Source organism: Bolinopsis microptera, chromosome 2, assembly GCF_026151205.1.
Source record: "Bolinopsis microptera isolate Bmic1 chromosome 2, MBARI_Bmic_1.0, whole genome shotgun sequence".
In the NCBI taxonomy this organism is placed as follows: Eukaryota; Metazoa; Ctenophora; class Tentaculata; order Lobata; family Bolinopsidae; genus Bolinopsis; species Bolinopsis microptera.
In genome coordinates this window covers 5,258,806-5,277,925 of record NC_087073.1, presented here as the reverse complement: position 1 = coordinate 5,277,925, position 19,120 = coordinate 5,258,806, and the positions used below count along the sequence as shown (strand labels likewise).

Genomic DNA, 19,120 nt, shown 5'->3' with positions numbered 1-19,120 from the left:
TGTCATTGAAGTAAGTGCTGGATATTTATTCTCGAAATTTTATAATTAATCTGCAGCTCTGTCCACGTGGACCATCGCAAGTGGAGCAGCAGGAACATTGCCCTCTTTTGACAGAGTGAGAAAACTGTGGAACTCTCCACTGGACAGCCACAAGGAAGTGTGTGCTGTTCTTACTGCTATCACAGAGGTCATCAAGAGTCAGGTAAAACATCTTCAATCGATTAATGACTAGCGTCCTGCGTCCATGATCGTGGACGGCAGGTAACAAATTTTCGTTTGCAGACCGTGTCTTACGATACTTTGATACTTAAATGAGACACTGGGCTCCTGTCCTAATTATTAAATATTAAACGTAGCATTCTAGCTGAACTGAATGATAAATGTCTGACAGGGAGAAGAAGAGAGTCCTATCGCGTACTTTGCAGCACTTCTCACAGCATTAGAATCAGCTTCAGGAACTGAACAACTTACTGCCATAACCTACCTGCTCGGTCTTGTCATCCCATCAGTTCCTCAGAACATATTACGTGCTAAGTTTGCTCCTGCATCAAAATTGCTGTTCACTGTTCTGGAGTCTCAGACTAACAAAGGTTATTATTAGTGTTTTTGATTGTCCCGTTCTCGAAATCTTCTTAACTTTAATTTGAATTACGAACTGGGCCACTTGTTAATATTGTCCTTATTTTCCATTCATAATAAAAGTTTCTAATAATTTGTAATTTAAAATGTTCATCTGGTGCAGGAGAAAGAAAGCACTTATCATCTTACCTCCGTCAGATATATCAGTAGCGCTGGTCCGATCTCTGTTGACCTCCATCTCCCACCTTCTGACCCAACAAGACCATGCTATCTGGACTGAGTCCTCCGTTGTCAGGATGTTGGAGTTCTTGATACAGTTTGTGTTCCACACTAAACCCAAGATACGACATTCTGCGCAGCGCTCACTTGCGCTGCTTTCCAGAACGGTGCCGGTGGCGTGTTCTCTGGTGTTGAAAAACTGTTGCCAGAAACTTGACGCTTATACTGGTTAGTCATCATTTTTTTAGTCAAGCTAGAAATATTTTTGTAATACTGAATGGTATTGTATGATGAAAATGTTCACATTTGATCAAGCTTACTAAATATTTGTAGTGTTAACTTTTGAAACTATCAGGCTCAAAAGAAGCACAAGTAACTTTACACACCGTATCCTTCATCCGTTACGTCCTGCCTCACGCGAGTGAAGCCGAACTGCGCACAGGACTGGAGTCACTGCTGCGTGTGGTTGCACTGAAGCACACTAAAGTTGCTTCAGCTGCGTTACAAGCGCTTACCACTCTCTTCAAGCAGGAGTGTCAGATGACCGGGGAAATGCAAGGACAGATTTTAATGGTAGTTATATTCACAATATTTGCATTGTTAAATGTAAGATTGTTAAGTGAACATCTTTCCGTAAAGCGCTTGAGAATGTCAAATTGACAACAACATCCTTATATAATATACAGTTACTGAATTTGTTTTTGTCCATCTCAGAATCTGTACAGCAACAAGCCAGCAAGTTACGATCACCCCATAACAACTGTTTGGTTGGAAGCCCTGTCTAGTAGCTACTCACATCTGGCTAAACTAGAGCCAAAACTTGGCATCATCATGGCTCATAGGTTACTTAATGGTTACAATCAATCAATACTGTAATAGTTTTGTTATTTAAACTGGATCACTGTGATATTTTGTGTTTTTGTCCTAAAATATTCTTACTTTCAGTTTGTTCTCCGTCTGCTCAGATAGTGTATTGTCTAAGAACTATGGTGTAGTTCAAACGACTTTGGTAGCCCTCGAAGAGTTCTGCGTTACCAATATTCCTCCCGGATTGGATTTATACGAGGTTAATTTTGTTACAATTCCTGTTTTTCTGCTCCATTGTACTGTTGTAAAGCAAATTTTTTCTCCGTATTTTGACAAGAACACGTGCTCAGTTATTTTATCCTCCTTCCTTTAGGACGACATAAAGGAAAAGAAGACTATTCCAATGGTGAAAGTTGTTACCGTACTGAAGGATATGTTGAAGTTAACTTACCAATCTGTTTGGGACGTCGTTTTACAGGTATTTTATTCCGAAAAGTCAAAAAAGTAATTTCTCGACAGGGGCGGTTTCTCGATAAAGTCACCGTTTTGGTAAGGCGCAATGACTCCGAAATATCGAAAGCCATCATCCGCATTGCAAAAACTCGTGTTTTGCCGCGCGCGGCTCAAACCCTGCAATTAATAGCTTAGAACGAATTTTCCTTCTACGACCTAAATATGGTCCTAAAATTGCTGTTATAACTTATAAGTCTAGTGTCTACTTATGTCTGTCCCTCTTGTTAAACTGCCGCTGGACCGCATTCAAGAACAAATGCCAATCATGAATCAACTATTCACACGGTTTACATTCACAATATTTAAATTTCAGGTGGTAGGTTCATTGTTCCAGAATCTTGCTCCGGAATGTGTTTACCTAATCGAGCCCCTGATACCTGCTCTGTTTGTTATCCGCGAAGCTCCTGATTTTAACAACAACACACTCTTTAACACTACCGCTGGTTCTTTGGTCAAGCTCATTGGACCCCAGCGACTGCTCACAGTCTTCCCGCTGTCTTTTGAGAGTGGTGATACTGTCGACATCCCAAATGGGTGGCTACTTCCAATTTTGAGGGACAATGTTTCAAATTCCGAACTCAAGTTTTTCGTATCAGATTTGGTTCCGATCACTGCCACATTGAGGACTCGTGCAGAAACCTTAAAATCTGAGAACAAGGATCTCGATGCGAAAGTTTGTTTCAATCTCGAGTATCAAATTTGGAGTTTGCTTCCAAGTTTTTGTAAAACACCGACTGATTTACTTGAATCATTCAAAGTAATCGCCAAGACTATTGGCACTTTGATCGGTCAGCGATCTGAGATTAGGAACATCTTGTGCACGTCTCTTATCAGCTTGATTGAAACGTGCCAAACTGATGATCAGAAAATTGAACTGGGTCGTTTTGCTAAAAACTTTTTACCCGTACTGTTCAATATCTTCCTGACGGAGCCGAAGCCTGAGGACCCTCCCCTGAAACCAGTTATTGACTGTGTTGAGTCTTATCTCACCATCTGTCCTCAAGACACTTTACATGTGTTCTTTGAGAAGGTAAGAACTATTTTTTACTAGCGCGTTCTTTCTTCAGTTTTTCGCTTAATATCCATTTACAGGAGGATCGAAAGATACCATGTAAAAATCATTCTTACCCAAACTTTCTCAGTTGTTGGCCAAGTCTAAGGAGGAGGTAATGTCAGATCACGTGAAGAAAGTGGTGCTGGAACTGCTGGTCACAATGATTTCTCATCTGAGTTTGGATGATCTGAACACCATGTACAGTGAGATTGTTCCTTGGCTTAGTGAACCTGGCAATTCTAACAGACAGAAGAGGGCTTACCAGGTTAATCCATTGACTTATTACATAAAATATATTTTACATAATTATATATTATAATCATTTTATGTCCGTCAAAATGTTCGTTCCGAGTATCATATCTATTTCAATAATTTTCTCAGTATGTTTTCAACTAATTATGAACCTATTCAATTTCAGATTTTGTGGAGTATTCTGGAAGGAAGAACTGAAGCTCACAACAGATTTGTGATTTCCCACTTAGACGATCTGTACAAGCATCTAGCAGAGTCCCTTTCTCTCGCACAACCCGGAGCAAAGAAACATCGGCTCAAGTGTCTGCTGTCTCTTGTCAAGAAATTAGACATAGAAAACTTCGAATTTGTCCCATCAATTTTACCGGAGGTTAGTTGTTGCTATCATGTATTTGTTGCTGTTATATATTTGTCGGGGTAATTTTGTTTATTGGATAGGCGAGAAACTTTTGTGGTGTTTATGAGCTGGCGACAACTTTATTGAAGTGATTATTTCGTGTATTAATAGTTGAGACATAAATCTAAAGGCAGATGTTATAAATAAAATTTTATTTCTTGGTCGAATCTTTTCCTTTAGTACACTTAACCGTCGGGTAGTAACTGCAGCATTTACTGCTTTAAATTCCTAAGAAAGCTTGTAACACCATAGTAACACCATATTCTCAGATAGTCCTGTGTGTGAAAGAACAAAATGAGAAAACGAGAGTTGCCGCATACAAATGTCTAACCGCGATTGGATATGTGTACCTGGACAAGAGTCAGGATAAGAGACTGGCCATGAAGAATTACATAGAGATGATAATGGCAGGTGTAACTGGACAGACTCATCTTGCTAGGTGGGTACCTAACTCAACTTTTCGTTTTGTAAAATTAGGGCAATTTACGGTAATTTTATTTGGGCAACAGTGACTGTAATTTAATTTCAAGATTGTAGGCAAATTAAAAGATGCGTCCGAATAAACCTGCAATTACGACATCATATGATATCATACGGAAGTAGGATGTTTTAGAAGTTAAATCCTATATTGTACGTGATTGTGTAAAGATCCCGCAAATGCTTACTTTATGACACCTGTCTTTTTCAGTGCAACCCTGCTATGTTTGAGCAAGATAGTTTACGAGTACAACTCTTACTTGGAGACAGAAGTACTCGATCAAATTCTTGAAATTGTTGTCGCTTTGATGGAATCCAAACAGAGAGAGATATTGAAAGGAGTCATAGCCTTTATCAAGGTCATTATAAAGCTGATTTGGCATTTAGAAATATTTAGTTTTGCAACTTTTCCTTTCCTTAGTTGCTGCTAATTGAGTAGAGCTCTACTGAGCTCTACTCCGCAGAAAATTACAGGAAAGTATTTGCTAATAAAACTCTACTTCAGGCGGGTATTGGTGTTATACATTTCACTATAATGGAACCTTACGTGAAACCACTGCTAGATGGTTTCTGTAGTTGGGAAAAACCAATGAGGCATCACTTCAGGTATGTATTAAAATGTTTTTATCCGTAACGAAATAATCAATTTTAAACTAAATGTGGGTAAATGTGATCGCAATATTAACCATAGGCTCCTATCAGTTGTGCCTAATTAAAGTGGCGAGTAGTTAATGCACCGTCCTCTGATCCACTAACCCCACTAATTATTATAATTCGTCAGAGCCAAAGTTCGGGTGATCCTGGAGCGTTTACTGCGTCGGTTCGGTTACGAACTGGTCCACAAGCTGGCGGGAGAGGAGCATAAAAAGGTCATAAACCACATAGTAAAGGAACAACGGCGTGAGAAGGCAGCAAAGAGTGCCAGGTGGGTTGAGAGAAAACAGGAGGAGAGTGAGGATGGAGGGTTGGAGAGTGATGGGGATGAGGAGATGATGGACGACTTCAAGCGACTCCGCGGCAGGGGCTCCAGATCAGAGGTGAGATCGTTAGAATTAATAGAAATCTTATTTTTCAAACTTTCAGCTCAGAATCCCGTCTGACCTACCCGACCTACCCGACCTAGTTATCCGGCACATTAACCTTGCTTTTCCCTCAGATGCCAGCTAAATTAGTGGAAGGTGACAATCCGCTTGATTTCTTGGATAGTTCTATGATTCCGAAAATATACAAAGGAACGAAGAAAGAACCCTGCTCTCTACCGGAAAAAGATGGCAAATTTGTCATTGAGGACCTGGCCAAGGTAAATAATGTCTGCGTGTATCACTTTCCACTAGTGTGTAACTAAGTAATTAATTGCAAGAGCCATGCAACGATTAAACAAGAGCCATGTCGTGGATTGACCGTGTACGTATTATTTATTTTTTTCATTTTCAGAAGATAGAAGAAGCCATGATCAGCGAGGGAGAAGAGAACGAGGCTGACTCAGAGGATGAGGTAGTGAAAGCTGCGACCAACCCCTTCGGGAGACCCAGCAAGGGAATCTACAGGTCGGTGAAATTATTTGTCTGCCATCTTAGCGTAGTCAGTTCCGGAGCTTATTTCTAAAAAGATCCGTTATTCTGGTGGGGGGCGAAATGAGTTTACGGTGATTTCTGATATTTAGGGCATGAAGACTACCTCCTGGCTCTTAGCCTGACTTATTCAATATTTCAATCCGTGTTCAGTTTGTAAACTTTTCTTTTCAGGGATACTAAAAGCGACCGAGATGCGAGGAGCAACAAGAAGCCCGGGCCACGCAGCGACGGAACGAAGTACAAATCCTCCAAAGCAGCCGGGGACATGAAGAAGAAGGGGAAGGACGAGCCGTATGCTTATGTCTCCATCAACCAGAAGAAGGGGAAGTCTAAAAGTCGGGGACAGTTTGATAACTTGATAAAAGCGGGGAAGGCGGGAGTTTTGAAAGGGGCCAAATCAAAGGGACTTAAAGGCAAGAAGTTTAAATCAGGGAAACCTACTTGACCTGTCGGTATTTGATTTTTTAGGTGACAAAACCCGCGGCTTTTAATGACTTTAAACTTCTGAGACTTTAATCTGTTGATCTGTTTCTTTTAACTAATTTATTTTTGCTTCATCATTCGTTTGTTTAAATTTATACCGAATATTTTGGGGTTTCAAACAAAAACTATTTACAATATTGGATATTACATAAAGTAACGCGTACATAGTACACAAACAAAGAACAACGTCAAAACCGTCCCTCTAAACCAAAAACGAAACCATAATATGATCAAAATCACATAATATGATCGCTAAACCGTTACCTAAATCTCAATAAATACATTCTTGTTATTGCTAGTTTAGGAAATACCTACAGCGATGTTGATACATAAAATTAACATATTAACATATTAAGAGGGCTTTCGCAAAACCTTTTACCGTGGCAGCCATTACAGGTTACTTCAAAATTACATCCCGTGCGTGCTTTTCTGTACTGCCATTGCTTGGTTGGCCAAACAGAAGAAGGAATCCTCAAAAATGCGCCAATTTCTTGTCTGCTTGTTGGAAATCTGATTAAAATATCTGCGGTTGTCAATTTACTAGAAATTGCAATTTCGTCAGCCTATACCTACAAACTAGTGTCCCAGCTAAAAGTTTGATCTGAAATTATCCTGCTTCAAACCAGAGTCTGATGTGACGAATTAGGAACGGTCGCTGATGGTTAATACTAGATAACACGCCCTAGACGTTTAGAGACGAATCTGGAAATCTTCTGAATTCAGGCTTCCTCCAAACACTGTATCATATCATAGGGAAATGCTCTGCACACGAAGTATTGATATAGTTCGTAATCCAGGCCCCTTTATCCATTTCTCTATCGGAAAAGAGTCTTGACAATGATTGAGGGTCCAACCGTTCCTTAATAACCGGAGGTGATACCAGCGGTTTATCAGCCACTATTTCTGGCATCTGTGGAGTTCTATCTGGGATTGAGGGCATATGATTTCCTTGAGACGAAGCGGAGAAGAAATTACCTTGCGGGGAGGTTGACATGTGTTTTCCGTTCAGAGAAATGGAATTCGGTTTGACTCTGACGCAATTTCCGTTCTGAGATACGAGAAATGCTTTGTGCCACGCTTTTATGTCCCTGTAAATATTGAACCGGTTTATGATCTATTGTCTTTGCAAATCATTCAATAAAAGTTAAACTGAATCTTTTAAACATGTGGTAAATAGGCATTTAATCATGTTGCGCTCAGCTGCTCAAAATTCAGAAGGATCAATAGTTTTTAATAATTTGCTTGATAGCTGTGGCTCTAGATACAATTTTACAAAACAACTGAATCGTATCGTTAGTTATTCTAGAATATTGAACCACTCCTTTGATCTTTGAACCGACTAAAGATATCGTTAAAGAGCTTATGAAAACAAGTAAACAGTCATTTCTAAAAACGAATCTCAAACCAAAATGTCAAAATACAAATCAGTATAACAAGTATATTTACACAGTAAAAATACGATAAACTATCAAAGAACGGGCTGAATTCTTTATCCCGTTATATCGTCTTCCCGCCTCACAACTGACCAAATCACCCCAGATTTGACTCAATTACATTTAACCTTAACTCTATTACTCCAGTATGGACTCTATTATGCCGTGTTTCGGTGTCTGAGTCCCAGAGTCCCTCAAATCGGATAACGATTGAGTTTGACTACCTTTCGTCTCGACCGCTGCCCCTCGCAGCCTCTCAATCTCTAGTCGAGTTTTCTCGTTTTTCAGCAATAGTTTCTCCTTCTTAAGTTTCAAAACCTCTCTCTTCAGATTGAGTATATCTGACTTTGCTTCCTCTTGTCCAAGTGTGGATGTTGATAATGTCGAGCTCCTCCTTTTTCTCTTGTTAGTTGCAGTCGTGTTGTTAAAGTGGGTCCCACTTTTAGCCTCCGCATGCAGCCCCCTAGAATACTCCTCTCCACCATTATTACCATTGGCATTATTACCAGTATACTCTCCCATCTCCATACCACCAGAACCGGGCGAGCTCGCAAATCTGTTAGTAAACTGATCTCCGGAGATCTGGTTTGTGGTCATGTGATCTGGAGTTAGGTGTGAGGTGAGCTGCTCGGCTGAGCTGGCAAGTTGAACTGTCAACTCGTTAGAATTTGTTCCGTTAATCTGGGATATCCTGTTGGCTAGCTCAGTAAATATGTTAGTTTGAATGTTGTCGATATCCTGGAGTGTAATATCGTTGGGGTGGCCGTGACTCCCGTGGAGAATACCTGACGCAGTGGATTGTATAGAGTTTGCTGTTGAGAGTGAGTTTTGTAGAGATGCCAGGGAGGTGACAAGATTGTTTTTCAGCTCGGGGTTGTTCATGACGAGGTCGAGTACTTGAGACTCGTTACTCTGTTTGGGAGAAGAGTTGTGGTTGTTTATTAACACGTCTATAAGTTTGTTATCATACTGTTCGTTACTGCCCACGTTTGTTACATTAACCACTACTGGACAGTCTTCATGCTCGTCAAACACCAAGTCTGGTTTTAACTCCCCCAAATTTAGCTCTAAAGGCCCCGTAGGCAGGTTCAGATTCTCCGGTCCGATGATCTGAAGACACAACAGATCTCGTTCGTGTAAAGTTTTGGTAACCTTATCTGTCCCGTTATTCCTTATCTTCTCCTTGACTCTCTGCTGGAGATTATTCCACTTTTTACAGAGCTGCTGAACACTGTACTCCTTGCCACTTGTTGCCACTAACACTTGTTGTATTGCCATCCAGGCGATCCTCTTCTTATCCCTCGCACTTCTCGTGTTCTCCTTTGTAAGAATGATAGCTTTGTTCTTCTGAAGTTCCTTCAGGAACATGGTCTCACATGCTATATCCATCTTCACTGAAATAATTCATACCAAGGTTTGGGATGAGGTTCATAAAACATTTGCGGTAATATTTGGCAGTTTCCCAAGCTTTTTGATTAAATGGCGATATATTATAAAACTAGTTGCAGTGAATTCTAGAACCTGTTATATCGGAGATACATGCTAAAAAGCTTTTAACTCGGCGGCTTGCAAACTTGAGGAGCCAATTAGAATGTTCTTGAAGGTTGCTAAGTTTAGAATTAAAGTGCCAATCGCATGTTCACTTTAAACGTAAAGTTAAGCTAGCTCAAGGTGTAAAAATGTAATGGAAAACAAGAATTTAATAAATAAAATCCAAGCACTGAGCACTAGTCTATTATACAGTATATAATATTTAAATCGGGAAGAAGATAAAAATAAAATACGCGAAATATTTAGCAAGAAACCACAACCTCACGAGGGGCTGTGTGACTACTAGCAAGTAAGGTACTAAACGAAAATACCGAATGTTTGCACATGAACTAGTAAACAAAACACACAACCTCTATCATATTACAAAACAGCGAGCATCGTGGTGTGAGTCCCACACACACTCACACACACACAAAACATAAAACTACACGAACACGAGAGAGACTGCAAAGTGTAAACTATACGACTTGCTGCTGCCCAGTGTACTAGCTAAGCAAGCTAACTCTCTCAGTAGTGGACTACTTTCCTCACTACTACTGAGATAGTATTTCCCGTACTACTACTACTACTGAGCCTTACTCACACACACACATACTAGAGCTCACTACCACTACATACACACCATCTCGACAAGCAAGACAGAGCTCAGGGAAAAGATATTTAGCAAGCTCACTCAAAGTAACGCACTGTGTATTACTACAATACAGTATATAGGGAGCGAGAGAGAGAGAGAAGAGAGGGAGAAAGGAATAGTGAGTGTCTCGCCCGTTGCGAGACACAAAGGTTCTAATACTCTACTCTCCAGCTCGGGGTTATATTATACAGCCCTCTCGAGTATGGTTCTCAAAGTAACATATCATGCTTAATTATGCCATATAAGGAAGTAGGTCCGAAAGATAATATATAGCTGTGTTCTGTGCACACAGTGAGCTCACATCGAGCTCACATTCTGTAGCGACTCAGTAGTAAAGGAAGTATCTAGGGAGAAGAATACAGAGCTACTGTAGCTGCAATGCAACACAGTTAATTACTATATTAAATAATGTCTGCACTCACTGCGAGTTTGCTGCTTTCTACCTTGAATGTGGTGCGTTGCTTTGTCAGCTAATACAATTACATCTGCCTGTTTACTCTGAACATTCTCTCACACATTCGATTATATTTAGAGTTAAGTGCCCGTAGCAAGATTTAATGATGAGCTGAGTAGTGAGTATCTACTTTCATGATTACACTGCCCGGCAGTAAAGTTCGCTAGAGGCTGTTATAAGTGAGGGTGGTGTGACGTGGTGTGCTGGGCTGATCAAGATTGAACATACTAGCAAGTTTCCGGGTGCTATTTTGAGTGGTAAGCAGTACCGCTGAGCAGGACAGTTGTTGCTGAGCTCGCTGTGGGCAGGCTAGAGAGAGAGAGAGAGAGAGCGAGAGAGAGAGAGGGGAGAGGAGAAGTGCAACTAATTACATTTGAGTTATGTAGTGCTGTCTGCGCTCACAACAGAGAGAATGGAGTTGAGTATTAGTAGCAGGTCATGTAGTGTTATTATATCTCAACCACTGGTGGGTGGATGCGAGGAGCACTTAATTCGCGCTTAATTAAACTCGGTGACAAGAGCTTGCCCATATTCACAGGTGGGTAAGTCAAGTTGCCGGCGCCACAGGGCTGGTACGTGTACTGTGGCACTGGTGTGATGGTGCCAGTTTGGTGGAGGAGTCTGCGGCTCCCAGTGAGGGTTGTGCTGACTCAAGGTCATTCCCAGCACTTGTCAGGACTCAGTGGTTAATTTCAATATTATGTCGTGTCGTCATGGTTCGGGACGACGGGTAGTTCCAATGCCCTTCCTTCATTTCCTTGGGTATAATTTCGAATATCTTGAACAGTTTCCTCGAATGTGCAGTCTAGTAAATCTACGGGTGAAGACTTAACCTGGTAACCTGGTAACCTGGTAACCTTAGCCTACACAAGAGCAATTCTAACTGCACATCCACATATTTAGTGAACAAACTGATATGAATGCTATCTGCACAACATTATGAGGTGTATAACCTCCAGACCAGGGTGTTTCACTCCCTGTTCCAGGACACTCAGAACATTAACAATGGACAAAAATGTGCTCACAAATTGAAAATCACGTAAATACCTCTTGATGATAGTGTCGACTGAGTTTGCCCAGAGAAGTCTGGCTTTGCTCGTGTTGGTCTGATTTGGAGTCGGGCGAACTTTCTCTTCTGGTTCCGAAGATTCGGTGCTGACACTTCGTATTATATTCGCTGTCTTGCTCCTGATAATACGAGGATAACTGGAAGCTTTTATACCTCTTTCAATAAAGTGGATTCAACATTTGAAAGAAATCGAGAAGAATACATTCTCAATATCAAATAATCAATAATCAATAAATGGTATTACGATAAACTTCCAAATGTAGGGGAAGCATCTTGAAGTTTATTGTAGCCAATCGTTAGTGTTTTATGTTCATTTTTAAGTACCTAAATTTAAAAGTGATTCCAATTTTCAAATGCTCGGTGATAATTGGAGCTAAATTATTGACTATATAATTTTAAAATCCTGATATTAAAATATTTGACTGAATAATCTTACCTCTTAAGAGGAGCCACTCTCTTAACGTCCTCGCCGTACAACAGCGAAGGTTTCTCTGAGAGGCTCTTTACGGTGGCGCTTTTAGCTGTCAGGGGTTTTGCTGTTTTTGGTTTCACTGGCTTAGGTTGAATAGTGAACAGTTTAGCTGGTTTAGGTTTTGCGGTGCAAGGTTTAGCAGGGCTTGATACGACTCGTCTGAGTGGAGCACTGGTGAGAGGGGGTCTGATCTGGTTCAATCTGGAAGTGCTCCGGTTTAGTCTGGCCCTGGTGCTGGTGGTACTGGTACTGATCTGTCGGGGGAGGCGGTTCAGTTTGTGGGAGCTCGCTGAGGCTAGTGCTGGGTCTCCTTCTGGGTTGCTGTCAGTGCGGGCTAGTAGCACTGTTGCTAGGGCTTTAGAGCGCTGGAGCAGGATCTAAGGATGGTTTTGTCAGAAGTTACAAATTTCACAAATTCATAAGCAAGGTTATTCCAATTAATCACAAATTGGTTAGGTAACAATTGCACTGTTGAAAATCGCATGATTATTTAGTAACAAAAGCCCCAATTGGCTCTTCACACATTGAGCGAGAGTGATACGAGTTTAAAGAGCATGAGAAGGGAGTTTTTACCTTTTCATCCCTAGTTATAGAGTTGGTGAAGACAGTCTTCTCTCTATCTATCGAGTTTAGTTTCTTGGCAAGTCTACCGTCTTCCTTTTTGTTTATGTACTGTGCTAAGTTCTCGCTTGTTCTGTTTGTCGCCTTCACGTTCAACGCTGTGTAACTCTGGGAGAGGTTATTCTAGTGGATGTAAGTAAATTTGATGGTTTAATCAGTGTTCGTTTTCATAAATCATGACGACTTTTTTAAAAGGAATCCGTATGAACCACGTTCGACTGGATTTAAATTTTTGCTCAGACAATAAAGCTTCCATTTTCCGTGCAGATAAATTACTTCATGGTCTCTACTAAGTAGAAGCCCTAACGGAGCCACCGGTTAACCGCAATTTGATAAGCGTCGTACAATGACCTTACCATTACCAAACCAACAGTAATCCTAGTGCACCCACTTTGTTAAAAAGCATATTATGTTTTATGTAACTGTAAATAATGTCCAATGCTGGAAGGATATTTCTTAATCTAATATAAAACTTTAACAGTCGATAAGACACAGCCCACAGCATTGATGAATTGTTTTGTCGGTTAATCAGGAAAAATTCGCACCTGTACGTAACAGCGACCGATAAGAATTAAACCTCCTCCATACGCCGAAAAGAGAAATATTTCTAAGCAAAGTAAGGCTTGGTTTAAATCGATAATAAGTGGAAAGTCCAGCAGAATTAAGAATTCCCATCCAAAAATATTGAACACTAAAAGACCTTTTAACTTACGAGTGTGTGATGCCGACTGCTTTTACTGAACGTTTTACAAAACATAGACACAACACGTGAGCTGAGACAATGTCGGCTAATCCGATAAACAAACGAACCTGTGATTTATCCCACCGAAATGATTTGGGTAATCATCGATAATGTTTACAACCTTCTCCTCGGGTAATATGTAATGACTTTACTATTCATATTGTTGGCATGGTAACGCTTCCCTCGATTGGTAAATCCTGATTTGTTCTACTTCAATTCCATTCATATTCTCGATTCATGAGCGGCTAAAATTGTACAAGGTGCTGTTGAATAATGGAATGATTAATTATTTTTCCCCTCCAATGGTCATGAATTTGCACATGAGAAAATTGGTTACTTGCGAAATTTTAAAATTGTCTTCGCGGGATGGATTTAAGTCTTTGATTACCATTCGGCTACCTACAGCAAAATACAGGTCACAGTAGCGCTATAAGTATAACAGTAGATTCCTTGTAAGATTTAGCGGTGTGGGTTTAATAGTTGGCTGTTTGACAACCTAAATTGCACTCGTTTCACCATGAGAAATAGGGGTCAGATCGCTGGTGTGGGAGTGGGCATTGTAAATTCGAAATACAAGATAAGGATGTTTATCTGTTTATCTCATATCTTTGAGGGTTGATGCACACGTCCGATCTTAAGATTTACTAATATGAACAACAATTAATTTTGTCCTCTGATCGGAGTATTCCTCAGCCATACAATTGTTACATAAAACAACTTTGTCTATGAACGGACAGGCCCTGGGCCCACTTTCCGATTGTTAAAGCACTGACTGACTCTCTAATTACTATTCAACACAGAACTAACCTGGCCAGGAGGAATGTATTTTTTGGATTTAGCTACAACAAGGTTCCTAGCTTTCCGCAGGTTCTCCAACTCCTGCTGAGCGCTGCTTCCTGGGATCTCCTCGTTTGGAGGAGGTGTCTTGCAGCCAGAAGGGTCCTGACGGTTTAATTGGCTTTAGGTTTAATGCTGTGGTGAATCAGTAGAATCACTGGTGATAGTTGATAAGGAGCCGCTTCTATGTTGAAGATTATTTGAGAAGATGGAGAATACAATGCCAACTTACGAATTCTTCTTTCTGATTCTCCTGGTTGTCTTCATTCTCCTCCTTCTTTTCGTACTCGTCATTATGGCAGCCGGTAACGTTATTAGGCAGATGAACCAGCCTTCTGGGTGGGAGTGGTTGTTGTTCTGAATTACACTCGGGAATCATCGCTAGTTTACTCTCTTTACGTAGCCCTGAAATATTAGACATGTCACCAGTTGACAAGAGGAGAACTCAATATTTCAAAGTGAGAGGTTGGATAATTAAACATAATACAAATCTATTTATTTCGGTGAATGCTTGTTTCCTTTTCCCCATATAATCTCCATGTTGATTTTAACTGGATGGTAATGATGGTGAACTGGAACGATGTTCTGAATCATAGGCGATCAATGTTCGAGAACATTTAAATTGTTGACAAGTCACGAGTTTACAAGATGAGAACTCAATATTTCAAAGTGAGATGTTGGATAATTAAACATAATACAAATCTATTTATTTCGGTGAATGCTTGTTTCCTTTTCACCATGTCCATGTTGATTTTAACTGGATGGTAATGATGGTGAACTGGAAAGATGTTCTGAATCATAGGCGAGAACATTAGAATTATAGAAAAATTTAGAGCCATTGTTTAGATTATAGAATTAGAATTAAATATTACAAATACACATATTTACACGAAATTATAGGATTGTACGAGGAACATTGTAGGAGGTACAATGATGTCTTGTCCTCAGTTCAGGTTTAGCCAGAGCACATACGATACACTCCAAATCGCAATGTCTTGGTTGGTCATGTAGCTCATCGACAGGTAGGAGGTGAGAGATGTCTGCATTCTCGGGGATAACTGTAGTCCTCTTTTTACTATTTCTGGGGTCACTTTTCTTCTTCAAGTTGGGAGTCTTCCTAGATCTGGCAGGTTTGACTGGGGCAGTGGGTTGAACGGGTGTAGAATATCCCTCTTGTTGAGCAAATTGTTGTTGAGCAAATTGTTGTTGAGGTGCTGTTGTCTTAACTTTATTGTTCTTGATAGAGGAAAGGTCAGGTTTCATAGCGGTCAAGGACTCCAAAGAGCGAGGTTCTATCCTCTTTGTGTACTTCTCAACAGGAGAGCTGATCATTCCAACTGGGGTTGAGGTTTTGCGGGGTTGTCCAACTTCAGGGAGGGTGTAGAGAGGGTGATCAGATGTGTTGGTGTTGGATCTCACTGGTATGCAGCAGGTGGCACTCTTTCTTAGTCTCTTCAACAGCTTCATTATAGTTAGAAAGGAGATAGGTAAAAGGTGAAAGATAAGATAATCGAATGTATAAGATTTGATAATTCTCAAGTTTGTTTCTCCACTGATATACTGTATAGTTGACATAAGATAACGAGATCTGGCCCTGGGGCGTATAATAGCGGGTGAAATAGTGGTGTCAGTAAATATCTACTCTCTACCTGTCGGACGGCATGATATCCAGTTTCGAGGCATGTGGTGTCAAGGCAACGGTGGACAACGGTCTGGTGTCAAGGTTACGGTTGAGGACAAACAGACAATATCAGTTATGGAAGTAAGCGACTGTGATGAATGGGACCCATTTTTATGCCGTGAAGGAAGTAAAGTAAGCGTAGCCTTGTCGACGTAACACCTAAAAAACAAATCTGCTCCTTTCAAATAAGGAAAGCAGTGCGAAAGATTTTCAGCGTAAATCGAATTACAGCTGATCGAGACTACAAACAGGGTCGATAAAGAAAGAAATGATACTGACTCAAACTACAGGTATTAATTACGGTGAATGCATGAATACGAGTAATGTGTTATGTGTCTCCGCCTCTGATTCACTTATCAAATTCTCCTGCGATAAAATTCTCGTGTAGTCTATTCATGACTAATTCAGGGACCATTGCCATGGTAGATATTGGATTCACACGGACTGCAGTGTCAAGGAATAACGGATATTCCAAAATTCGGTCCTCAGCTCCACCATAGAGCGGTATGGTTTTTAATGAATCGGTTTAGTTGGAACGGTTTTGTTTTGTACTGACTGGCACTGCAAATACGCAATGTGGTCTGAAGCCACTGAAAATAATGCTAAAAACAATTATCAGTCGATACAGCTAGCGTTTCGCGCATCTTTGAATGTAGAAATTAACACCAAATTAAAAAGCTCATCGATACGGTTATAGTACCAGTCTCATCCGTGATCAGAAAATGGTTACCCTACCTCCAAACGTTCAACATGGCTATTCAGACTTCAGAGTTAGCTTGGTGAATGAGTCTATGTCTTGATTGCAGTCATGTGTCGTGTTGGGGGTAGGTACAATTTGATATTTGAAAGTGAGAATTAGGGATACTTGTGATGGGTGATACTCCGTTCTCTATCGTATATATACTTTTGTCTGTCTTAGTTTAACAAGTGGCTCCCACCGCTAAAAGGCAGATAAAACGTATGATGATTGAATCAACAATATATATGATCATAAGGTTCATAGCAACTTCAATATTTACTCTAACCCTAAGACCTAAGTGAAGTAAACGAATTGTACTTACATTTCCATTTAGAAGATCTTGTTCAGTTGAATTCTTTTCATAAACCTTAAGAATGAGAAGGAGTTAAATGGTGGTTGTTTAATGTTTAATGCTTACTTGTATGTTGTATGAGGTTGAATGACGCACAGAATCGAAACAAACCATACCAAGTACCAACCCAATGCAACATTAACTTAAATCATCGACATCATGCGTTATAAACTGTGCATGTTAGTATAGTCACGTAACGACTATCCTTTTAACAGGATCATCATCTATTCCCGTCCCGTACTAAAATGTAAATTAATTAAGATGCATTTTCCTTGAATTCGTGCAAATCTATTGTTCTTAAAGACAGATAAAGGATTGAAACTGTTAGATGATTAAGTTTAACCGTACCTTTGTCATTCAACTCGCAAGGAGCATCACAAAGTATTATTGATTCATAGTTGATCACGCACTACACAGCACAAAAGGAATGAATCTGAATATTTATGAAAATATTTAAAGACCGGTCACGGTGCATTCTTAAGTTGTACAATTGTAGAATTCAGGAATGGGAATCCATGCATGTTTTAATGAAATTCAATGTTACTTCAAAATCCTTAGCCGTCGGGCAACTCGTCAACAAAGATAACGGCCGAAGGGCCGCCGTGCCAACCATTGTGATTGAGATATTAATTAATTGCCAGAGGATTGTCTCCGAATTAATGGGCGGACCTCCGTTACTTGGCGATACGCACCAATGTTCGTGTGATTTTATGTTCCACTTTAAGTTGCCGGGTTTAAATCCCTCTAATCGAATTAAGGGGTGCTGTAACTGGGTGGTAGTGACAGTACTGCACTGTCATATCCGGTGCAGTAGAGAGGTAAACCAATCAAACAATTCAAACAGACTCTGTGGGAGCTACAACTACAATTACAACTACAGTTTGCTCATTATTTGGATCACAGATTTACTGATTTAGTTGTTTCGTCATCAGACATTGCGTCAGCGATCGGAGGACAGATATTTGTCACCAACCGATTAATTCGACTGCATTAACGTGTAGTTTTCAAAACTCGAAACCTCTGAAAGAAATCTTATAACAGGAAGATAGCTTGAAGACAAACATGCGATGCTCCAAACTCAATTAAAGATAAAAAAGGAAGCCACCAACAGCACGTTATCAGGTTAAAACCTAACATAACTTAGTTAATAACTTATAATCAATTGCTAACAAGTACGGACTTGTTTTACCACAACAAAGAATCCTCCGTAGATCTGTATAACTATAGAACAAGTCGCACGTAAATACCTAAGATAAGAAAGTAAAATCTACAAATTAGTCACTATTGTCTAGAATATACTGCCTTGTAAACTACCTCAACGTAAACAAGTCTGTGATTGCAGCATGCTATGACGAAAACTGCCAAGTTCGACCTCAAATCAATGCAATAGACTTGAAATTAAAATCAATTCAGCGAGCATGAATAAAAGTGGCAGTAAGCACGAAAAGCTATCAATAGTATGAAGTGACTTTAAAGAAAATTTCAAGCTATGACATGCATGCAATCTCACTGGATAAGGATGGATTTCTCCTATTTACAATACTTGAGCGGTATCCTTGACGAGAATGTGGTCCGTTTCACAGAACGGTGGTGTCGGTGATCAGTTTCTCCTTCGATCCGTGATCAAATGATGTGCAGACAGCTTAAAAACTCAGGATTAAAATTTGTAATGAAAACTTGTGCGAGAGATCACGTTTAGTCACAAGTCACAACTGCAGAATAGACCTGATCTGCACTATATTTGCCGTCAGTTTCAGCTACTGGATTGAAGGGTATACGACATTTCAATCTTTGACATTTCTTCTCACGACATTTGACTTTACGATTTTTAAGGCAATATGGTACCCAAACCTAACTTTTTCCCAAACCATAATTCAAAGCCAGAGGGAGTGATATGTCGGAAGATGAAATGTCCTTCCCCCTCAAATACTCGGTACCTGACTTTCTGAATCTTTAGCGATGGTAGATGGAGGAACATAAACGGCTAAGCTAAAACGTCAAAAGTGTTTGATCTTCTACTTCTAGTTAGATGTGGACAAGTTTTTAAACAGTTGCTAATATAAAGATTAAACAGTAACACACGATATAAAGATCGTGAAAAGATGTTCTACCTATTTCAATTATATTATCTCACAATGACTATGCTAATTTCGGAAGGTGCCACCAGCCGTGGATATAAT

General features: G+C 40.1%; 2 protein-coding genes across 5 annotated transcripts in view; one reads left to right on the top strand and one right to left on the bottom strand.

Moving 5' to 3' along the window:
• Positions 1-6,432, top strand: part of LOC134811651 (RRP12-like protein) — a 46,362-nt gene extending 39,930 nt beyond the window's left edge. Inside the window, exons 3-19 of the mRNA XM_063818668.1 lie at positions 57-202; positions 392-590; positions 778-1,026; positions 1,154-1,371; positions 1,513-1,640; positions 1,744-1,864; positions 1,979-2,083; positions 2,432-3,148; positions 3,261-3,437; positions 3,591-3,794; positions 4,091-4,260; positions 4,510-4,657; positions 4,804-4,904; positions 5,080-5,335; positions 5,455-5,598; positions 5,733-5,845; positions 6,044-6,432. Of these exons, the coding sequence (XP_063674738.1) occupies positions 57-202; positions 392-590; positions 778-1,026; positions 1,154-1,371; positions 1,513-1,640; positions 1,744-1,864; positions 1,979-2,083; positions 2,432-3,148; positions 3,261-3,437; positions 3,591-3,794; positions 4,091-4,260; positions 4,510-4,657; positions 4,804-4,904; positions 5,080-5,335; positions 5,455-5,598; positions 5,733-5,845; positions 6,044-6,317 (3,470 nt within the window). The 3' untranslated portion in view covers positions 6,318-6,432. The remainder of the gene's footprint in view (positions 1-56; positions 203-391; positions 591-777; positions 1,027-1,153; positions 1,372-1,512; positions 1,641-1,743; positions 1,865-1,978; positions 2,084-2,431; positions 3,149-3,260; positions 3,438-3,590; positions 3,795-4,090; positions 4,261-4,509; positions 4,658-4,803; positions 4,905-5,079; positions 5,336-5,454; positions 5,599-5,732; positions 5,846-6,043) is intronic.
• Positions 6,433-6,459: 27 nt separating this feature from the next.
• Positions 6,460-16,976, bottom strand: LOC134811654 (uncharacterized). 4 transcript variants are annotated; one of them, XM_063818674.1, is made up of 7 exons: positions 16,911-16,976; positions 14,401-14,573; positions 14,139-14,273; positions 12,542-12,712; positions 11,933-12,345; positions 11,475-11,615; positions 6,460-7,443 (listed from the first exon to the last, which is right to left on the bottom strand). In XM_063818674.1, exons 2-7 carry the CDS (start codon positions 14,545-14,547, stop codon positions 7,098-7,100), a joined length of 1,353 nt encoding a protein of 450 aa, XP_063674744.1. In that variant the 5' UTR covers positions 14,548-14,573; positions 16,911-16,976; the 3' UTR covers positions 6,460-7,097. The 4 variants fall into 4 exon arrangements, with proteins under 4 accessions (XP_063674744.1, XP_063674745.1, XP_063674742.1 ...); XM_063818675.1 differs by having other exon boundaries at positions 12,542-12,697; XM_063818672.1 differs by lacking the exon at positions 16,911-16,976 and adding an exon at positions 15,818-15,881.
• Positions 16,977-19,120: the final 2,144 nt, after the last annotated feature.